The 23,802-nt window shown below is 42.8% G+C and overlaps 1 protein-coding gene across 2 annotated transcripts; it reads right to left on the reverse strand.

Annotated features, from left to right (window-relative positions):
- Window positions 1–680: 680 nt before the first annotated feature.
- Window positions 681–22,856, reverse strand: LOC115166068 (serine/threonine-protein kinase 35). 2 transcript variants are annotated; one of them, XM_029719716.1, is made up of 4 exons: window positions 22,115–22,856; window positions 17,164–17,962; window positions 9,017–11,856; window positions 681–4,060 (listed from the first exon to the last, which is right to left on the reverse strand). In XM_029719716.1, exons 1-2 carry the CDS (start codon window positions 22,656–22,658, stop codon window positions 17,226–17,228), a joined length of 1,281 nt encoding a protein of 426 aa, XP_029575576.1. In that variant the 5' UTR covers window positions 22,659–22,856; the 3' UTR covers window positions 681–4,060; window positions 9,017–11,856; window positions 17,164–17,225. The 2 variants fall into 2 exon arrangements, with proteins under 2 accessions (XP_029575576.1, XP_029575574.1); XM_029719714.1 differs by lacking the exon at window positions 9,017–11,856.
- Between the last annotated feature and the right edge of the window lie 946 nt (window positions 22,857–23,802).

Here is a 23,802-nt window from a genome sequence, read left to right on the forward strand (position 1 = left end):
ATGAAGAATTTAGTTAGCACATTTATTTACAGACAAATACAGCACAGGACGCTGCTGAGGGGATGACGGCTCACAATAGTGGCTGGAATGGAGTGAATGGAATAGTATCAATGTTCAAAACCATTCCATTTATTCTGTTCCAGCCATTACTATGAGCCATCCTCCACTCAGCAGCCTCCTATGCTGTGTATTTAGTTGAGGCCCAAATGGACTAAGTTGTTTCCCACACCTTTGGATCAGAGCGGCTGTTTGCCCTACAGTGACTGGGTGGCAGGACTAAAACAAATATACAGGAATTCCAGTCTGCTGCAGATCAGATGACCACCAGACAGTAGGGGGGGGGGGGGGGGGGGGCAGACAGACAGAGATAACACAGCCTAGTCTGAGAGGTTGACGACTATAATTATAATAAATTACATTTGTAAAGACTAGGACCAAAATGGTCATACATTCTTAAATGTGGGAGTATAATTTGTTATAATGCAATCTGTCTATTCTAGTTGTGCCATGCACTTGGTGGTTAGATACTATAGGTGGTTCAACCAGTTCATAAAGGATTAGACTGCTAGCAGAGGTTTGTTTGAGCCCAATGTATATTGGACAATTAATTATAAAATGCAGTTGTCATGTGTAATGAAAGATTTGGTCTGATGATTTGGTCCTAATAAAAAAAAGAAGACTTGTTTTTTATAATTTATTTCAAGAGAAACTGAAGTTGTCAAACATTTACAGCAACAAAAAAAGATGCTTTACTAAAACATCTAATGGCTCAAGTTAGCTTCTTGAACAAAAAGTTCATAGTTGACATGATACATAATGTATACACACTTTGACATAGGTGCTGATAGTAGTAGTAGTTCAGGAGAACAAACACCACAAATGGTTTGGTTCCTTGTACAGTGAAAGAAGGTTGCATAGAGTGTGTTGGTTTTTAAGCATAATCATTACCGTAGCTATATGACTAGTGCTCCCCTTAAACCATGGCAATACACATGTAACCTACACACAAAGTCTTCACTACTCCCAACAAGATACAACATTATGTATGAACAATAGGTGGCGGAAAGAGCTTCAGTTCCCTTATCATATGCAGTTTATTTCAACGTAAAACATGAACGTAGAGTAGTCATGCAACAGTAGACGTTGCCATGACGTTAAAGGGAGTGCTCACTTACTTGTTAACACCGAAAGAGGTCAGAGGTTACAAGAGGTTTTCCAGGTAACAAACTGGTCTCTTAAGTAAAGCTGAGTGTCACTGGGTGTACAGTCTAACATTAAAATAGAGGTATCTGAGAAAGAGGTGTGTTAACTTCTGAGATTCTGTAAAAAAAAAAAAAAATCGAAAAAGGCAAAAGCTAAGTGTTATCTGCAGCGAAGGTTGAAGGTAAAGTATTCAAAATCTCAAACGGCGATCAGAGTAGCTAACGTAGCGAAACAAAAAACCCATCTAAAAGCGTCTTAGAGGAGTTTGACCAATGAGGTTGGTTGAGGTTAAAGAAAAACTGACTCAGGTCTAAAGCTATCACAATTAAAGAAATGGCCCTCTAAAAACGCAAATGAAACAGGTCTAGACCGAAACCAGTTTAAAAGTAATCTAGTGAGACGGTCTAGTGAAAGACAACGATCAGAGAAGGAGGAGAGTGAGGTAGGACCAGACTATCAAAACACAGATCGAGTGTTTGTCAATTGCCGTAAAAATTATTATTTTTTTTTAAAAACTGGAAACTAGACTGGACTAATAAAAAAGGAAAGAATGGGTTGCCTTGACACAAGATATGGTCCCAACTGAATCCTGGAAACACGTCTATGAATCAATCGTCAACTAACGTGCTCACTTAAAATAAAAGTGAATAGATAACAGGGAAAATGCCCAATATGCTGTGGTTCAACTGTTTGTTGGCTGGTGCTTGCTGAATAGTCCACATTCTGCAATCCAGGATTAGCTTTTTGGAATGATCCAGCCCTGGTTTAGACTGTCAACCATTACGTGAATGGGTATTGTCACTCGGACTTACTAAAATACTACAAGGAAGAGTCATTACAAGTCAGAAACATTGCAAAACGACACTTCACAATCTAGAAGGTAGACTTAAGTGGTAATGTTTGAAAAACGACGACGATGACTATGCGTTTTTGTGTGTGTACAATAGTATCTGTCCATTCAACTGTTATTCCCACACACATCTTGTTTATAGTGAAGTGAAACGACTAAATAGTGAGCGAGGAAAAGGTGATTTTTAACCACTTTTTTTAGTCATGGTGTTGCTTGGGGGAACCATTACCAATGCCAAACAATTGACATCATAAGCTGAAGAACCTCCAACATATATTCAAAAACCATTCAATTACAAAGATCAGACGTTATTGATCACAACTGTCCTTTTGATCCCATTCCATAGCATTATTTACATGATGTTATCAGCAAATGTTATGGTTACAATATCCAAAGTCAAAGAAGTAAATGAGAGTTTAAAAGGAATTTCAAAGCACTCAAAGTTGCCTGCTTTGCCCTTAATTGGCACTAGGCTTAAAGTGAGTCTAAAATCCCCTTTGGTGAGGGTCCTGAATCTTCATACACAAACCTCACATTGAAACCATAACATGCTCACAGTAGCCAACAGTTACATTTCATTATTCATTTCTGAATAAAAAAAAGACACTGTCAATGTCAAGTTATTGGTGAGTGACATACAATAATGTAAGACTTCATCGTAGTTACTAGCTCATCAGTCAATTTTTCGGTCTGAAATTAACTTGATTCCGGTTCATGCCAAATTTTTGGGATGTATAACAATTTAATATTGGGCTAAATATAAATTGATTATGCGACATCAGTGTCCACAACTCTGGTACAATTTGGTTTACGCAATAGGTAATTCCCCTAAAACCATTTTATGATCTTATATAGGGAGATGGCACCGTTTGGCTTCAAATGCACGACATAACAATATTATCATATTATATAGGCCTGCTAACAAGGGAAAATGATATGCTGCATGTAAAAAAACAATAAAAAAAATCAAACTACTGGGGAATCAAATTGGTTAACCCTCCATTTGATGAAAGTCTAATAAGGCACAAGGGTGTAGAGGGAGGGGAACAGGGGTGTTGTTGATGCTGCTTGGTTGATACTAGTGCAATGTGTCCACATTGAGGATGGGGGACATGGGGCGCTGTGTACTGAACTACCCAATATAATCCACCTTTCTAAATTGTCTATAAATAAAGTTGTATTGAACTGAATTCACATTTCCAATTCACAGTATACTAGTCCCTTTTTCTACATCATTGTCATCGGTCGTTTTAGGAATACTTTTTAAAACTCTGGTATAGAGGGTACACAGTGCAACATGTCATCCTCTCAGGTATATACATGAACGATTATCCATCCATACTAGCCTATGGCACACGTCAACATCCAACACACGTCAACATCAGAGAAGGATGAATCAGTCCATGTCCGGACCAATTAAAACAAAAAAACAACATTGAGAAATGTATTTTGAAGACCAGCTCATCAAATAACAAATCATTATAACTCCTTGTGGCCATTAAGATATACTTTATTAGTCCCTACAGGATGGACATTTTATCTAACCCCCCAGATATACACACACAAACACACATTAGGTTGGAGAAGTAGGTGGCACCTGCTGGCTCACTCCCGCCATATTTTTGCCCTCTTCAGCAGTGGGATTCGAACCGGCAACCCTCCAGATGCTGGCCTGCTTCTCCAACTTCAAGGCTACTGCCGCCCCCATTCCAAACCAGGTGTGCCAAGGAACACTTTGTGTTCTGGCATACCTGACCGTCATACATTGGTGAATGTCTTTCGGCTTTTTTAAAATAGAAGGTGCGGTGGGGGAAGGGGAGAGGACCTGACTTCTCATATGACTTATTGCATAGCTTTCCCGATAAAGGTGTCCTGATTTTAGAAGCGCTGACCGCAAACCCTCCATTTCTTTCACATTTGGGAGCAATTGTAGAGGTTTCACAGTTCAGAGTCCCTTTTTACACCTCTGTACAGATGTGGAATCCCACCTTCAGTTTGTATACCAATCTGTGGAGAAAGAGAGAAAACAAGATGATTGAATGTTCGTCAATATGAAATACAGGCCCACAGGTTATCATAATTCTTTAGGCAGTGCTAATAGTGTACTGTGGAACTCCAGTGCATTTCACTGCACTGTGTATACAAAATGTATAGCCTATAGAAATGTGCCATTATGCAAGGCCATTCGGATGTGCGAGATTGGTGGGATTTAGACCCTAATTGGTTGACACGTCCGAGATTTCCGATAGTGTCATGGTATAAATAAAACATTGAAACTATTGATGACGTAACCCAGATCTTTTAGTTTTCGCTTTAATCTCAATGATGCACACTATTAAGTACTGAAGTCCGTGCCATGGATAGGTTGCATAACTCATACCACATGGTACGTGCACAAGTGGGCCAGCTGGACTGATGCATAAAAAAGAAACCACTTGACATGAAAAAGGCAAACTGCTCGAATGTCATTAAAAAAAATGACAACAATGATAATTATATAGATATATTGATGATTTTTACAAGTTTAAAAAATTGCTTCTTTACAGTGGTCTCCACTGAGGCTGTAAAAAGTCCACACAACCCCATAAATCTCCCCCTTATGCAGCAACCACTGCAGCACTTGTGTTCCATGAGCAAAAAGGCCCCTTTCCTTCACTAACTGCTTGCAGCACTCTCAGTTGCTGTAACGGCCCTGCGGCAGCTGACACCGTCAGGCTAAAAGCCAGCCATTATGGATTGCTCTTAAGCCGAGGGGGATCGATCGGTGGTGGTAGCCGACTTCACCTCCCATTCATGTGCAGGCTTGTTGAGGAGGAAGACTGCGCCAGGGTCACTTTATAAGGGCAAGCAAAAGAAAATGCTTCAAATATTTTGCAAGGGAAAAATGGATATGAGCGGTTCTTATTGGAAGAGTCCAAATAATCATGGCCTCTAAACCTTCAAGCTGCATACTGGACCCTATTCCAACTAAACTACTGAAAGAGCTGCTTCCTGTGCTTGGCCCTCCTATGTTGAACGTAATAAACGGCTCTCTACCCACCGGATGTGTACCAAACTCACTAAAAGTGGCAGTAATAAAGCCTCTCTTGAAAAAGCCAAATCTTGACCCAGACAATATAAAAAAAAAACTAAAATCGGCCTATATCGAACCTTCCATTCCTCTCCAAAAAATTTGAAAAAGCTGTTGCGCAGCAACTCACTGCCTTCCTGAAGACAATGTATACGAAACGCTTCAGTCTGGTTTTAGACCCCATCATAGCACTGTGCTCCTAGATCTTAGTGCTGCTTTTGATACCATCGATCACCACATTCTTTTGGAGAGATTGAAACCCAAATTGGTCTACACGGACAAGTTCTGGTCTGGTTTAGATCTTATCTGTCAGAAAGATATCAGTTTGTCTCTGAATGGTTTGTCCTCTGACAAATTAACTGTAAATTTCGGTGTTCCTCAAGGTTCCGTTTTAGGACCTATTGTTTTCACTATATATTTTACCTCTTGGGGATGTCATTCGAAAACATAATGTTAAATTTCACTGCTATGCGGATGACACACAGCTGTACATTTCTATGAAACATGGTGAAGCCCCAAAATTGTCCTTGCTAGAAGCCTGTGTTTCAGACATAAGGAAGTGGATGGCTGCAAACTTTCTACTTTTAAACTCGGACAAAACAGAGATGCTTGTTCTAGGTCCCAAGAAACAAAGAGATCTTCTGTTGAATCTGACAATTAATCTTGGTTGTACAGTCGTCTCAAATAAAACTGAAGGACCTCGGCGTTACTCTGGACCCTGATCTCTCTTTTGAAGAACATATCAAGACTGTTTCAAGGACAGCTTTTTTTCATCTACGTAACATTGTAAAAATCAGAAACTTTGTCCAAAAATGAGGCAGAAAAATGTATCCATGCTTTTGTTACTTCTAGGTTGGACTACTGCAATGCTCTACTTTCTGGCTACCCGGATAAAGCACTAAATAAACTTCAGTTAGTGCTAAATACAGCTGCTAGGATCTTGACTAGAACCAAAAAATTTGATCATATTACTCCAGTGCTAGCCTCCCTACACTGGCTTCCTGTTAAGGCAAGGGCTGATTTCAAGGTTTTACTGCTAACCTACAAAGCATTACATGGGCATGCTCCTACCTATCTTTCCAATATGGTCCTGCCGTACATACCTACACGTACGCTACGGTCACAAGACGCAGGCCTCCTAATTGTCCCTAGAATTTCTAAGCAAACAGCTGGAGGCAGGGCTTTCTCCTATAGAGCTCCATTTTTATGGAATGGTCTGCCTACCCATGTGAGAGATGCAGACTTGGTCTCAACCTTTAAGTCTTTACTGAAGACTCATCTCTTCAGTAGGTCTTATGATTGAGTGTAGTCTGGCCCAGGAGTGTGAAGGTGAACGGAAAGGCTCTGGAGCAACAAACCGCCCTTGCTGTCTCTGCCTGGCCGGTTCCCCTCTCTCCACTGGGATTCTCTGCCTCTAACCCTATTACAGGGGCTGAGTCCCTGGCTTATTGGTGTTCTTCCATGCCGTCCCTAGGAGGGGTGCGTCTCTTGAGTGGGTTGAGTCACTGACGTGGTCTTCCTGTCTGGGTTGGCGCCCCCCCTTGGGTTATGCCGTGGTGGAGAGCTTTGGGGGCTATACTCAACCTTGTCTCAGGATAGTAAGTTGGTGGTTGAAGGTATCCCTCTAGTGGTGTGGGGACTGTGCTTTGGCAAAGTGGGCGGGGTTATATCCTGCCTGTTTGGCCCTGTCTGGGGGTATCATCGGATGGGGCCACAGTGTCTCCTGACCCCTCCTGTCTCAGCCTCCAGTATTTATGCTGCAGTAGTTTGTGTGTCGGGGGGCTAGGGTCGGTCTGTTATATCTGGAGTATTTCTCCCGTCTTATCCGGTGTCCTGTGTGAATTTAAATATGCTCTCTCTAATTCTCTCCTTCTTTCTCTCGGAGGACCTGAGCCCTAGGACCATGCCTCAGGACTACCTGGCATGATGACTCCTTGCTGTCCCCAGTCCACCTGGCCGTGCTGCTGCTCCAGTTTCAACTGTTCTGCCTGCGGCTATGGAACCCTGACCTGTTCACCGGATGCGCTACCTGTCCCAGACCTGCTGTTTTCAACTCTCTAGAGACAGCAGGAGCGGTAGAGATACTCTCAATGATCGGCTATGAAAAGACAACTGACATTTACTCGAGGTGCTGACTTGTTCCACCCTCGACAACTACTGTGATTATTATTATTTGACCATGCTGGTCATTTATGAACATTTGAACATCTTGGCCATATTCTGTTATAATCTCCACCCAGCACAACCAGAAGAGGACTGGCCACCCCTCATAGCCTGGTTCCTCTCTAGGTTTCTTCCTAGGTTTTGGCCTTTCTAGGGAGTTTTTCCTAGCCACCGTGCTTCTACACCTGCATTGCTTGCTGTTTGGGGTTTTAGGCTGGGTTTCTGTACAGCACTTTGAGATATCAGCTGATTAAAGAAGGGCTATATAAATACATTTGATGTAGTCCCTTCCTGTTGGTCTGTTAGTGCCTAATGAACACAACACAGCTAACGATCCCGTCAAGACTCGTGGGAGACACCTATTCTGAGCAGAGGGCCATTTAAATTGTGCTGAAACACAACTTTCCCCCATGCCACTAGCATGCAGAGCAATTTCTCAAGCAAGACTTTTGCTAGGACTGTCAGAGTGGTTTGAGGTGGGGGAGGGTAAAACTGAACATTTGCTGTTGGCAAAGAGGTTTGGAACTCTATTTTTGATCTATTAACTAAATTTACCGCATGGTGATGTCACCATGGAAGGCCAAAACTCCACCCCACCGAAAAAGGCTGACATTTCAAGCAGTCTTTTCAAACAGTTCTTATACTAAAATGGTTTCATCATAATTTCCACAGTATTATTCCAACCTCATAGCGTGGAAATATAGTTACAGTTCATATAAGGATATCAGTCAATTTAAATAAATAAATTAGGCCCTAATCTATGGATTTCCCATGACTGGGCAGGGGCACAGACATGGGTGGGCCTGGGGGGGAATAGGACTACCCACTTGGGAGCCAGGCCCACCCACTGGGAGCCAGACCCTCCCCTCTCAGATGATCATGCAGGTGAAGAAGCCGGATGTGGAGGTCCTGGGCTGGCGTGGTTACACGTGGTCTGCAGTTGTGGGACCAGTTGGATGTACTGACAAATTCTCTAAAACAATGGTGGAGGCGGGTTACGGTAGAGAAATTAACATTCAATTCTCTTGCAACAGCTCTGGTTGACATTCCTGCAGTCAGCATGCCAATTGCACGCTTCCTCAAAACTTGAGACATCTATTGCAATATATTGTGTGACAAAACTGCACATTTTAGGGTGGCCTTTTATTGTCCCCAGCACAAGGTGCACTTGTGTAATGATCATGCCGTTTAATCAGCTTCTTGATATGCCACACCTGTCAGGTGGATGGATTTTCTTTGCAAAGGAGAAATACACCTTAACGGGGATGTAAACACATTTTTGCACAAAATTGGAGAGAAATAAGCTTTTTGTGTTTTTGGAATATTTCAGGGATCATTTCAGCTCATGAAACCAACAGTTTACATGTTGCGTTTATATATAAAACACAGGGAAATCACATTTTTTTTACTGCACTGGGCCTTTAAGCTCCTCTTTAGATCTTCAATGTGCCATCATCTTATACTCAACTAACTATAATCATTTCTGCTCCTGCGTTTTAAAAAGGGCTGAAAAGCCTCAGTCCACCCACCACTGCCAGGCATGTTCTGTAACAGTGAGAGAGTGAGTGCAAGCAATTAAAACTAGCAGTGGAGTCTGGTCCTCACCCAAACTCAAAACCAGTTATAACATTCTCTGTACGACCACAACAGCACCACTGAAAACCATTAAAAGCGCTTAGGGAAAAGAAAGCTAAATAGAGAGACTGACAAACTTATGCAACGCAACTTACGCAATGCCCAAGCTCACACCGAGGTTGGCTGTGCCTGCCTGTTTGTTTTCAGGTTTGGGAGGAATTCACCGTCCAGCCTCAGGTAATTCACCCATCTTGAAGTGATTAGATATCAACGGCGGTTGAGTATTTGTGGGATAGTGGTGATTCATGGTTTCGGTCAGGGTTGGCAAACGTGTGTGGATCTTTGAGACACTCAGTGAAGCTATAGCAGCAGTGAGACTTATCTAAAAATCTGAGTTCATCACTAAAAATATCCCTGAGAGCAAGCTCCTAACTGCTTTTTGTAACAACACCAGCTGATCATGCCCGTCTTATCAATAAATGAAAGTTTAAAAAGGCTCCAACCAGAAGGCCACACTGAGGCTCAGAAGAACAATGCTCAAAGACACACTGTATAGCCTACTCCAGTGTGCCTGACAAAAGAAAGTGATTGAAACCAAACAGCACAGATATGGTTGACTCACAACTGTACATGCCAATGCAGAACCCCAGCACTGCCAGTCAGTAACGCAGGCAGTCGAAGGCAGGGTGAAACGAGACCGAGGGGTGCATACAGCAAACAAAGTTCAAAACACCCCGGTTACATAACTAAGCAAAAATGCTCTCGTTCTTGGACACCCGCCCTCCACTCCCCCCAAAATCATATATAAAAAGTGCCCCCCTGCTGGCATTTCTCAAATCAACTCTAATATTGTGTTTAGCTTTCACTGACTTCAGTCACCCCCCATGACAACAAGCCTCTATACATACGGTGAGACACACCCATAGAACACATTAAGTACATGCTGTACCATACAGCCAAACCACTGTCTAATCGACACCATTTCCATAGAGACTCATAGTAAAGAGCGAGAGAGAGAGAGAGAGTGGGACTTCCAAGTTTGAACATGCGTTCTTCTGCTCACCTAAAGTGCCGTGTGCCCTAGGATAGGGTTGAACTAGACCCAGTTTGGAACCTATACACTGTACATAGAAAGACTTGCGTAAGGCACCACAGTCAATGTTCCCTGTTGATGTTACTCATGTGCAGGGCACTCGAAATCCCTCAGTTCATACAAAATCATCTCAATAAAAAAACGATGGCCAACAAAACAGATGCTGAAAATAAAACAGAACCTCAGTTTAAGTAAAGGCGGGGGAAAAGCTAAAGCGCATTGGCCTGGTTTATCTGGGTAGAGGCACACAGATACACAGGCTGGCAGGCAGAGGACAAAATGTTCCAAACGTGAGCCTCAGTAAACCCTTGCATAGAAGGAGCTAACAGTAACCATGGACCGCTCTGAGAGTGCGCAAGTGTGTGTGTGTGTGTGAGTGAGAGACGGTAGACGACAACAACAGCGATGGAGGATGCCCACGGCAGTGGTGGTGGTACTGGACAGAGAAGATGTCACTTTCAGTTCAGCCTGATCCTTGCGCACTGAAAGGATTTGTATTTAACACAGGTTTAAAACCCCACCACCTCACTGTAAGCCCCCGATAACCCCCTCAACCTACCATATTCACCCACTCTGTGTTCTCAAGATCTAATCCCCCCCCGTGTGACAGATCATGGATTCTCCCATCAGACAGGGTACCAGGGGTGGGTTACATAACAGGCATAACAGCTATCCCGGCATCCTGCAGGAGAAAATGAGGCCACTCCACACCGGTCGAAAGACACGCAACACTACGCAGCTGGGCGATATGGCCTAAAAATCATTTCTTGATTCTTTTCAAATTTATAGGTGGATAATGATATATATGAGTAAGCTTTATTGTACAATTAACGTTCAAATACACTGCATTTCAAACAGTCAGCAATAATCTAATGAATTCAGGGCTTGTGAAGTTATACCTAGGCGAAATATAAGCCTTCCACAACCATAATACCCACTAATAATTGAATTATTTTATCAAAATAGTTTTACCTGCTTTTTTGCAATATTCACCGATATGGCTTTCAAGTCAGTCTATGAAAATGCCCTTTTTGTTACAAATTTAACCAGAACAGCTAGTATATCAGTCTTTGGCTAAAATGCTTCTAACAGTAAGTGGTACTACACTCCTGTTTTAGTAGTCTGCTCTGTGTGAAATTTGAGGAGTTGAAACATAAAAAGAGGATCAATAGAAAGGGTAACTTCTCTATCACAGTAATATAAAGTAAACGTCTTTCGGTGTTCATATGATTCTGTTGGGCCAAATCAGTGAGGAAGAAGTTATCTCTCATCTTTGATGTGGTGAGTGGCCGGGGGGAGGGGTTTGCTGGATGTGTGGAATTGAGAAGGTGCACAGTAACAGCAGTAGTGAAGCAAATGAGACCAAAAAGACAGCATGAGAACAAACATTTTTACAAAACCTTGATTCTTGCACCCAGCCCTACTTCACAGTTAACTCACTGACATTCACAGCTCACTGGTCAGCTGGGAGAGGAGTGGCGAGGGGGAAAAAAGTAAACGGCAGTCTGAAGCATTGGGGATTGGTCGGAGTGCCCCAAAAACTCTGACCATCTGGGTTCAAGTTCAGAGTGGCAGATTGGAACTTCGGATATCTAAACCGTCCAGTCCTCAATCTCATCTACGAGGGATTCGTGTTATTAGGAGGATCCTTAGAGATTGAGCTCAATCTAACACACTCAACCAATTCAATTAAAATGTGCATTAACGTAGCATGAGGCTACTGTCTTAATCCACAGAGGTTTTGAGTTGACACGTTTTTGACGAGATTCTTGACAAGATTGTCCCATTCCCCCGAGCTGTCTGCTGCTTGAAGTCTCAGTTGTATCCATGCGACCAAGCAGAGCGCTGCATTCCCGTGGGCCCCGACAGAGATCATTCCCGGCGAGATCAGCGTTTTTCATGCTGCGGGCGGGAGAGGGCGGTCAGACAGACAACTTTTTAAGTCCAGCAGATTTTCTAAAAGGTTGTCTTTCTGTTTTGAATGTGTTTTTTCTATCGTATTAAAAGCACATCTTTGTCGCACTATTCATAAACGCAAATTCTCGCTATTTCAAATTCAGTAGCTTAAATAACCTGAAGGCTGCATGGGCAGAAAATCACAGAGCAGTTCTCTTTTCAGGGAAATGTACTACCTAAATATGATAGGCTCAAGTTGAGGATCTGACATTGACTGGAAATAAATATTAATAAACACATTTATGCTAGACTATTTGTTTATGCCTGAAAATAGTCCTGCTCCTAAAACTTAACTTGCTGCTTCAAGTTCAGGGCAATAGAGTTGTATGGTTTGTTAAACTTTGAAATCAATGTTTTTTGTTTGGCATACATTTTAAAGTAAAAAAATGGAATTGCGCTTCAGTAGCCTACCTCTCCTCTCTTTTGCTGGGCGTGCAAGATTAAGGGAGCCTATCCTATGTCTGTTCTCAATAAAAATAGCCTGTAGGCTGCATGGGCAGAGAAGCCCTGTGCAATTGTCTTTCAACAACAGCCTTTCCCTCAACGTCAGCAAGACAAACGAGCTGATCGTGGACTAGAGGAAATGGAGGGCCGAGCACACCACCATCCACACCGACGGGGATGTAGTGGAGCGGGTCGAGAGCTTCAAGTTCCTCGGTGTCCACATCACTAAGGAATAAACATGGCTCCACTCACACCAACACAGTTTGTGAAGAGTGCACGACAACACCTCTTCCCCCTCAGGAGGCTGAAAAGATTTGTCATGGGCCCTCAGATCCTAAAAACGTTCTACAGATGCACCATTGAGAGCATATTGACTGGCTGCATCACCGCTTGCTATGGCAAGTTCTTGGAATCCGACCGCAAGGCGCTACAGAGGGTAGCGTGTATGGCCCAGTACATCACAGGGGCCGGGCTCCCTGACATTCAGGACCTCTATACCAGGCAGTGTCAGAGGAAGGCCCTAAAAACTATCAAAGACCACAGCCACCGAAGTCATAGACTGTTCTCTCTGCTGCCGCACAGCAAGCGGTACCGATGCACCAAGTCGGAACCAACATGTCCCTGAACAGCTTCTACCCCCAAGCCATAAGACTGCTAAATAGTTAACCAAATAGCTACAGGGCTCCACCCCTAAATAAAAATTCTAGGTAGCACAGAAAAATATTTAGGCGCATACATGAGTAAAGTGGTCGCACTGTAGAGCCCTGAGCTACCCAGACTATCTGCACTGATCCCGCTTTGTACTAACTCTTTTGACTCATCACATACGCTGCTGCTACTGCTTATTATCTATCCTGTTGCCTAGTCACTTTACTCCTACCCATACAGAGCCTTCAGAAAGTATTCATATCCCTTAACTTATTCCAGATTTTGTTGTGTTAAAGCCTGAATTAAATGGATTTCTCACCCATCTGCGCACAATACCCCATAATGACAAAATGAAAACATGTTTCCAGAAATGTTTGCAAATTTATTGAAAATTAAATATCTAATTGACATAAGTATTCACACCCTTTTGCTATGACACTTGAGCTCAGGTGCATCAAATTTCCTTCGATAATCCTTGAGATGTCACTACAGCTTCATTGGAGTCCACCTATATAGCCTAGTGGTTTGAGCGTTGGGCCAGTAACCGGACGGTTGCTGGATCGAATCCCCGAGCTGACAAGGTAAAAATCTGTCATTCTGCAAGGCAGGTATCCACTGTTCCCCGGGTGCCGAAGACGTGGATGTCGATTAAGGCAGCCCCCCGCACCTCTCTGATTCAGAGTGGTTGGGTTAAATGCGGAAGACACATTTCAGTTGAATACATTCAGTTGGACAACAGACTAGGTATCCCCCTTTCCTGTTGCCAATTCAATTGTTTGGACATGATTTAGAAAGAAACATATAGACAGGTATAAGGTCCCACAGTTGACAGTGTATGTCAGAGCAGAAACTATACCATGAAGTCCAAGGAACTATTTGTAGATCTCCTAGATAGAATTGCATATATGTGGGGAAGGGTATAAAAAATGTCTAGCATGTTGAAAGTTTTCAACAGCACAGTGGGAAACATTGGGAAATACGGAACTACCCAGACCCTGCCTAGAGCTGGCCGTCCGACCAAAATGAGCAACCGGGCAAGAAGGACCTTTGGTCAGGGAGGTGACCAAGAACCCAATGACCACTCTGGCAGAACTACAAAGTTCCTTGGCTGAGATGGGAGAACCTGCCAGAAGGAAAACAGTCTCTAAAGCACTTCACCAATCTAGGATTTATGGGAGAGTGGCCCGACGGAAGCCACTCCTGAGAAAAAGGAAAATGATGGCACGCTTGGAGTTTGCAAAAAGGCACATGAAAAGACAGTGTACACGGCAAAATATTCTATGGTCTGATGAGACAAAATGTCAACTCTTTGGCCTGAATGCAAAGTGCTATGTCTGGAGAAAACCACATTCATACAGGACAATGACCCCCAAGCACACAGACAAAACAACGCCGGAATGGCTTCAGAACAAGAATGTGAAAGTCCTTGAGTGGCCCAGCCAAAGCCCAGACATAAATCACATTGAAAATATGTGGAAAGACTTGAAGATTGCTGTTCACTGCCGCTCCCCATCTAATTTAAGAGCTTGAGAAAATCTGCATGGAAGAAAATCCCCAAATCCATATGTGCAAAGCAGATACAGACATACCAAAGACTGTAATCACCACCAAAGGTGCTTCTACAAAGCATTAATACATTTGCAAAGAATTCTAAAAACATGTTTTCACTTTGTCATTATATTTCATCCATTTTGAATTCAGGCTGTAACAACAACAACTTGGAATAAGTCAAGCGGTATGAATACTTTCTGAAGGGACTGTGTACATATCTAATTAAATTACCTCGTAACCAAGCACATCAACTTGCCACTGGCACCCCTTATCTTTACTCATTGTGTATTTATTCCTTATGTTATTATCTTTCTATTATATTTCAATGTTTATCTCAGCATTGTTGGGAAGGGCCAGTAAGTAAGCATTTCACTGTTAATCTACACCTGTTGTTTATGAAGCACGTGACAAAAAATTAGGATATGATAGGCTCCAACATCGACTAAATATGAATAACATTATTTATTTTACTCCCACTCCTAAATGTATGCAAAACATAGCTCAAGTCAAGTGTCTGCTCTCCTATTCCATTTCGCCCCAACTCTGCTCTCTTCCAAACTATGTTTAGCCTATTTGCTGTAATAGCCCAATAATGGGCCTACGCTATATATAAAAAATTAAATGTCCCATGTGAGAATCTCTGGTATTTTTAACACATTGTTTAGGCTATTTTTGTGAATTTTGATCTTGCCTATATGGCGTAAAATTGCTGGGACAGGGGCTGCCAAGCAAGCTGCGTCACATACGCCTAAAATAACATTTTCAGGACTGTGGTCGGGTTCGGGACCAGTTCTTGTGGGATGAACAAAATCAGTCCGGCACAGACTTAATTAAATCAACCCATGAAGAATGGAGCATGTGGCTCACCCAGTGTCTGACAGTAACTTTTTAAGGGTTTATCATAGTCCAAAATGTGTACGCTAAGCACAACAGCAGTGTTGTAGAATATTGGACCATTGGCTTTCAGTTGGGAACTGTGGGGAGGTCCGTGTTCGGGATTATTATCCACCGCGGATGGTGGTCTCAGAGCCTTGTAGCTATGTCACAATGGGTTGCAGAACTATTGTGTCTCAGCGTCTGTGGACTATGATTTACACTTTTTGTTCCGAGCTGCATTTCCCCCTGGCAATGAGTGTGCCGAAACCTGGGTTCAAAGTACTTGTTTTCTTTCAAATACTTTGAGTGCGCGCAGATCAAGTATTCAAAAGAAACGGGTGTCTTACAGCCAACCACAGAGGCACTGGGAGTAGTTTACTTAATAGTCTCCAAAAAACAAGGTGAGGACATCCACGGCCCAAAGACTGACATGGCACAATGTCCTTAGACGCCCTGAAAATCCAAATGGCTAAGACAACTGGAATTAAGCAGCCTGCCAAGAAATTCCAATAAGTCATGATCAAATGTGATGTGAGTGTACCTGAGAGGTAAGCAAAGGGCATCTGTTACTCAACTCAGCCCAAGAAGAATAGGGCTTGTTTGCAGAGCACTGATACCATCTCCCATACTCACGCAGAGGAGGACGAGCAGCAGGAAAGTGGAGGGCTGGGCCGGGTTTGGCTTGGGAAAGCGGACGAGCCCAGCTGATCTACTCATATACAGGCAAACATAGTGTTAAACTAAAGGCCCCTGGGGGATGATACGTCAGAGCAGGAGAGCGTTATGAAAGAACGAAAAGTGGGCTAGAGAGAGGGAGGGAGCGATGCAGTTTGGAATGGCACTGGCAACCGCGAGGGTACACTTTGCCCCTCAGGGCAGGTAGCATGGTTTTGATTAAAGCCAGAGAGAAAGAAGAAAGAGAAAAAAGAGGGGGAGGGAGGAGCGGTCAGATGAATAAGCAGAAAAACGAGTGAGTCGTAAGAGACCGAGTGAGGGATCTCTGGCATGCAGAATTGCTTGTCTGGACTCAGGACCAGCATGTTTGTACTTGAAACAGCAGACGGTGCATCAAGGCATTACCCGCCTTTCAGTTCTCTTGTGTAGCGGCACTGAGTGCGACTGAACAGAGAGGGGAACCCAAAGCCTCTGCTAAGTCAAGAACAGTTTATCTCAGATTAAAGTCAATGTGGCAGTGAGGAGAATAGCTTTCACTGATTTACATGGGTATTAATACAAGGCTCCCGAGTGGTGCAGCGGTCTAAGGCACTGCATCTCAGTGCTAGAGGCGTCACTACAGACCCTGGTTCGATTCCAGGCTGTATCACAATGGGCCGTAATTGGGAATCCCATAGGGCGGCGCACAATTGGCCCAGCGTTAGGGTTTGGCCGTCATTGTAAATAACATTGTAAATTTGTTCTTAACTGACTTGCCTAGTTAAATAAATAAAGAACTGACCCCCTACTCAGCAAAGGAATGCGATTCTTGAAAGTTAAGTGGACAGAACAAATACATGAGTGACATACTAACAAATCAGGGAGGGCACTGACAGGGCTGCTAAACAGCTGACTGATATAGGATCAAATGACCGTGAAATAGGATCAACATGCATTCAAATAGGATCAACTGCTATTATGTCACATTTAATAAGGGTCAACTCTTCAGTGAAGCTATATGAGTGAGTGAGCAGGTGAAATGTGTGTGTGTGTGTCTATGTGAGAAGGAACACAACCTACCTGGTAAAAGAGCAGTCCCTTCTGTGACTGACCAGGGGTTGGAAAGGGGAATGGGAGCGGTGTCACGCAGCACGCGTGACTTGGTCCACCCGCTCCTCCAGCTGGAAGGCGTCGGGCCGGTCCTGGGGGTTGACCGCCAGCATGTCCTGCAGCAGCTTCTTCACCCCCTCCGACATGGTGCTGCGCGTCTTCTGTGGGATGTGGAGCACCATCTTGGGGTTCCCCAGCAGCGCCTCGCCTACTGGCACGATCTCGCTGCCCTGCCGCACATAGGTGCCCAGCAGCTCGCGCTTCGACTCAGCGTCAATGAAGGTGATCCGCTCCAGCATGGCCCAGATGATAATGCCCAGGGCGAAGATGTCCGCCTTGGCCGTGTAATGGCCCTCCCACACCTCGGGTGCCATGAAGAAGTCCGAGCCGCAAGTCGACGACAGCCAGAACTTGTTTACGTTCTTGTTGTTGCTGCCGCCCCCGCCACCAGCTGTGGGGTGCTCATCGTCATCGTTGCCACCGGCGCCAAAGCCAGCGCAGACCTTGCTGAGGCCGAAGTCGGCCACTTTGAGTACAGGAAAGCCCGACTTCTGGGAGATGAGGATGTTGTCGGGCTTGAGGTCACGGTGCACAATGTTGTTCTTGTGCAGGAAGGCCACGGCGCTGGTCAGCTGACGCATGAAGCTCTTGTTGGTGCGCGGGTCAGGCCGCCGTGACAGGATGTACTGGTTGAGGTCCCCGCCCTCGCAGAACTCCATGATGAACCACAGGTAGCACGGCTCCTCTGGGTAGCCCAGAATCCGCTCACCTGGGGAAAGACAAAACGGCATTAAAGGGTAGCAAAAACACACACACACTTGACAGTGAGAGGCCTCATACACTAGGCTTAATTTATTGTAGCTCAGCAACATTGCGGAGGCCTCGGATACCCGCTTACACCCGCTATGCCTTGAGATGATTCTTGGATGAAGTAAAAAACAGTGTGAGACTCAGCGTTTTAAGCATACAACAAAGACTGAAGTGAACACAAAGCCAATCTGGTGGCAAGCACCATGGTGCTTTTCATCACTAACATTTGTGACAATGTGCCATGACAAAAACTTGGAAAAACAACAAATCACAGAGTGATGTAGGCTAATGAATGGGACTCTAACATGCTGACCACACCACTTGCGTTAGCTCGCGAGCGCTGAAAAATAAACGTACACATACATGTTATTCAATAATTTTATCCAAACTGCTCACGCGCGTTAACGAGCGTATGCGTAGCCAGTCGCTAAAATAGAACTTGGTTCTATTTTTGACGCGCTGCAAGCCCCACCGCTCCCATCTCCTCATTGGTTTTTAGGATCATATCCCCATGTGGGTGATTGAAAGATGAACTGAGGTCCACACTCCAGTCCAGTTGGTGGTGGTAATGCACCTTAAAGTTGGTTGAGAACCTACATATAAAGTCCGAAAAAGAAGCATGAACGATGAGAAATTACTAGAAACTAACTAGGTTTACCCTTTTATCTGTGGATTAATTGTCAGAGTAGAGGACCTCGTGCATTTCAGGTAAAATAACAACCTAATGTTTATATCCCAGGACAAATTAACAAGCAACAGCAAGCTAGCTAGCTAAATTGCCATGAATGTTTCATGCGTTTCAAACTGTCCCCAAATTAATATAGTTGGTTCAGAGTTTGTTTTGATATTTCAACCTGCGTGTCCTGATCACATCTTGTGTGGATGGACAAAATCAACATGCGCGTGCTCGGTCAGCATGTAAGGGTCTATGGTTTCATTCTAGTCCCCATCAACCAGTAGACTAACATTCTCAATGGGCAGCAAATAAAAATGGGTATAATTCCCCATTATCTTCTTTGACCAAGATCTGGGACTGCACTGTTTGTGTTTGTTTGTTTGTTTGTTTGTTTGTTTGTTTGTTTGTTTGTTTGTGTGTGTATATATATATAACATCGTTTGTTTTGGTTCAAGCATTTCTCTCCTCCACTGTTGCCTGAACATGTTGGATGCGTTGTAAGTTGGGGATAATGCTAAAAGTTAATTTACTTTCAGATTTATCCCCAACTTGCAACACGTCCAACATGTTCAGGCAACAGTGGAGGAGAGAAATGCTTGAACCAAAACAATGTCTCGCTAATTTGATCCAGATCTGAGGGAAATGACAGAGTGCTCAAGTAACATATGGTACGAGACGAGTGTTTCCGATGCCGAGTCATAGGTCAGTCTTTTTATGCTTGCTCATTATAAGTTAAATCAGGTTAGGCCGGTTTTAAACACCAAAGCGGGTTTAGCAAGGGTAGGCTGCCATCGTATTGAGCGGCTTTCCGCTTTGAAAACACTAACTACGCCCCGCCCCCCTTCCACATCATGTGCAACGATCTCTATTAAAACAAATGGGACTTGTTGCTTAGGCCTAAATAAACTGTCTCACACTATCTACACACATTAAGATAGGGCTGTGTGCAACGGTGCAATTAGCAATGCACTGATCTTGGCTAGGGTATGTGGGACTGTGTCCAAAGACGACAACTCAATGCAAACACAGGTAATCTGTCTGTGCCCCACAATGTTCGGGCTTAGTCAGCATATTTGAGAGCTGAGGGGGGTGAGTTGAACTAATGCAAGCTATAGGACTACAAATCCCTTCAGACAGTCAAGGCCAAGTCCCTCTAGTGTCGGCAACATGACGGGGTTGAACCTGGGATTTAAATGGGTATGTAAACAGTACCCCAATAACCCCCTTTATCCTGTTTGTTTTTCATCCCTGCACTGCCTTCAACAATGTCACACCCCCAGGATGTGAACAAAGTCTACAGTGGGACGAGGGTAGAGAGAAGTTGGGTGGAAAAAAATAATAGGTGCAACTACCTGTCTCATGAATTGTTTTAAACCACAATGTTTTGTTATTGGCTCTCTCATTAATTGACTTGCTGATATTGGTATGGTCCGAATGGGCAACATTTTTGCTCATGCAGCTTCTGAGTTCTGAAAATCTATGGGGAAATTTAAATAAAACTTGTTTCAAAATGTAGTATTTCAGTTTATAAAATGCAGGGAGTAACCTAATTGTGAAGATTGTGCAAGATACAATACAACAACTAGCTTACTTTATCAACTCGGACAGAAACTTGTTCCAAGATTATAATGTCCTGCCGGACAAGCCCTGAGCAACACAATGCAGCTTTGTGAGATGGCATTGCAGACAACACTATAGTGCCGTATCCCTGTAGCCTAGCCTACATATAAGACAGTGCTGAAGTGTGTTACCTGAGCACATATTGACCAACAATCTCTCATAAATATGATGATGATCCTATGTTCATTAGATTTCAGAACACTATGCTCTCAAATCTGTACAGAAAGTGGGTTAACCTGACCAATATTGATGATAATGTAACAAAAAAATTGCCAAAACATTTCTATTGACTTTTATACTATTTAGCCCAGAGAAGCTCCTTCTGTCTTTAAAATGAGGGCTATTGGCTAAAAAGAAGTCAAGATTAATATTTAATTTGTTGACAAGTGTAATGGCCCGAATGGTGACACTTACATAAGGGCATTTCCATGTAAAAGGACCCATGAGCACCAACATGTGAACTTTATAGGAGCATGTAAAATGAAAGCTAATAGTCATATATATATTATTATAATTTTTTGGAATTAAGGCATGTATACATTTTTCAACTATTACCTACACATATTTAGTTTCGATAATTGTTTTGCCTTCTGTTAGTTCAGGAAACATTGCCTTGTGCTTTGTAATTCTTTAAGATATTTTCTAATTTCTCTCCCTCACGAGGAGGGAGGATCATGACATTTCACAGAAGACAAATCTACTTACCAATTAGTTACAGTATTTTTACTGATATGTTTGTTTTAATAATTAAGTGATAAAAAACTCATAATTCTGTTACCAAACTTAGCATGTGCACAGTTCTTTCAGTAAATGTGTTTTTGTAAAATGTTAAGTGGAAATAGTTAAAATGTGTCTTTGTCTAGAGAGTTGTATGGTTTGATAAACTTTGAAATCAATGGTTTTTGTTTTGCAACATTTTAAAGTAAAAAAAAAAAAAAAGTCAGCCTAATTTAGTTACCGTGGAATTGCCCATAACCAACTATAAAAAGGGCAGCAAAGGCAGTACAGTGGCTAAAAGCTCTAAACTTTAAACCCATAGATTAAAAACAAGATTCAGAAGTATATTTTTCTCCAAATAATTATACTCCTATTTAATATACATTTTACATTTAGGTTAAACAAGCTTGATTAGGAAAAAATACAATTAAGTGGAGAGCATTTAATAATAAGAAATATGAGGAAATAGCATAGGTTAATATCATAAATTGCATGAAATATTGTTTGCTTAATTAAAAAATGTATGCAAATTTGCAACCAGGAGAGGGTTAACTGATGGCCAACGAGAACAATGTGTTCTCTCAAGTTCTGGAAATAGCAAACTGCCTATACAACAGTATGGCAGCGTGAACCTATAGGTGGGAACATTTTTGTTTACTAAAAACAGATGTATGACACTGAGCTACGTACAATGGGATGACTCAATCAATAATGATGGATAAACTATTCTAGATGTTTACATACTGCCCCTCCCATCTAACAAGTCTCCTAATAGAAACAATAGGTGACGTGTTACACAATGTTTTCAACACTTTTGGTTTATTTCCCTTATCCACCTCTTTTTTTTTATATGCTGATCAACACTTTTGCAAAATTAGCCTACTTTTGGAAAACAATGGGTAAAACACTGAGCTAGCAGCTAGCTTGCTAATGAAACCATTGTTTTGATTGGCCTGCTCTGTATTGACCACAGATCTAACTAGCAAGCTATCTTATCAGCTATCTTATCAAGAGTTACTGTCATTAAAAGGGTGACAAGACAACCAAACAGGCAGTGGATTTCGTCAACGTAAACATTAACTAGCTAACGTTAGTTACCTTTTAGTGAAGTCTCCACCAACCTCAGGTATTGTTTGGACCTTTTATTTCCATGACTCATTTTCTGGGCCATGCCATTCCTTTGTAGCACACATTCCTCGAGCTGCACCACATTCTCGTGTTTCGTCTCCAGGCTTGCCAAGGCCCAGAATTCGGCCAGAGCGAGTTCCACATTTTCGGGAGCGTTGCACTGCAGTTTTTTAACCGCAACCCTTGCTCCAGTCCTCATAGCAATTGCCTCGAACACTACCCCATAGCTGCCCCTTCCCACCTCCCGCAACAGATTGTATCGTGGTGCCATTACTATAGCATGCTCCAGGTTCTCGTTCTTGGAAAAGTTCATAGAGAAACAGTCCTCCTCCATAGGGACATCGATGTCTTCGTTGTTGTTCCCTACCACCAGCGCCCTCAAGACTTTGACCACCTCTTGTTTTACCTCCCGCTTCGTCTTCATTTTGGCGTTCTGTGCTTCAACCAGCCTTTTGAAAGCCCGCAGACTTCTTGGGGTTCTTATGTTTCGCCTTCTCCCGTTGCATATATCCATGACTTCTTTTTATTTGAAAACAAGTGTTTAGGAAAAATATGTGTATCTTTCATTACTTGAGTCAAAACGAATGATCAAACTTGTGACGTTTAATTGTAGATTAAACGTCAGATAGCCCTCTCTACTTATATGATGCCGCTCTTTGAACAAATTTGATTAATAAACAACTGTACAGCCCCCAATGTAAAAAAGGAGAGAGGAGGGAGTGGCTTGCTCTGACTTCTTCTTCTATGATATCATGGCGGTCGGCAAACAATAGTTTAAGTGCATGCCTCCACTTACTGTGCTGGAATGTATGATCAATCATGATCTGCCCAATTCTGTACTGCCATGAAAATACAATTCTAAACCAAAATAAATCACTAACTTCCACCACACCCTACTGCTTTACACAACCCGAGTCGTATTGATAACCTTACCAATAAAAGCAATGAAGTCAACTTTATTCATTATCAAAGTGTCCTTTGACATCGCACATTCATGAGCACAAGATTTCTGAACAGGCCTCGAAACCCTGCCAGGACCATCAGAAGCATCATCCCTGACAGTAGGTCCACTAACTACAGGTACATCATGTAAGCTCCATCAGTCTGCACTGTAGTTCTACCAATCTGTGTTACGGCCTCTGCATACGATACACCATGACTGATCCTATATCTTTGAGCCTCTAGACTCTCCCTGTACCTGGCATCCACCAAATGCTGCATTGTGTTCTCCCCCAAAATTACAGCACTTAACCTTCACATTGCTTCCACATTCACCGTAATCATGAGCCCCTCCACACCTGGCACATCTTTTCTTTCCTTTACACTGAGCAGCTACGTGTCCTATTCTTTGGCATTTAAAACACCGCAGTGCATATGGGACAAATTCTCTAACATTCAAACTAAGGAATCATATCTGTGCTTTTCCCGGCAAGACTTTCTCAAACCTCAGCATCACTGATAAGCTTTCACTTCTTTGACCCTCTTTCCTACTGATCAACCTTTTGGCCTCAATCACTCTGCCTCCCTTCACATTTTCTTTAATATCATCTGTGGACATATATATATATTCCAATCAAATAAAATGTTATTGGTCACATACACATGGTTAGCAGATGTTATTGCGAGTGTAGCGAAATGCTTGTGCTTCTAGTTCCGAC

This window comes from Salmo trutta, chromosome 28, assembly GCF_901001165.1.
Source record: "Salmo trutta chromosome 28, fSalTru1.1, whole genome shotgun sequence".
NCBI lineage: Eukaryota > Metazoa > Chordata > Actinopteri > Salmoniformes > Salmonidae > Salmo > Salmo trutta.

What these genes read in the sequence shown, in the direction of transcription:
- LOC115166068 (XM_029719714.1), bottom strand. Translation starts at nt 22,658, where the DNA reads ATGGATATATGCAACGGGAGAAGGCGAAACATAAGAACCCCAAGAAGT. An exon ending in GGTGGAGACTTCACTAAAAG is followed by an intron (nt 17,963 to 22,114) that starts GTAACTAACGTT and finishes GTCTTTCCCCAG; the next exon opens with GTGAGCGGATTCTGGGCTAC.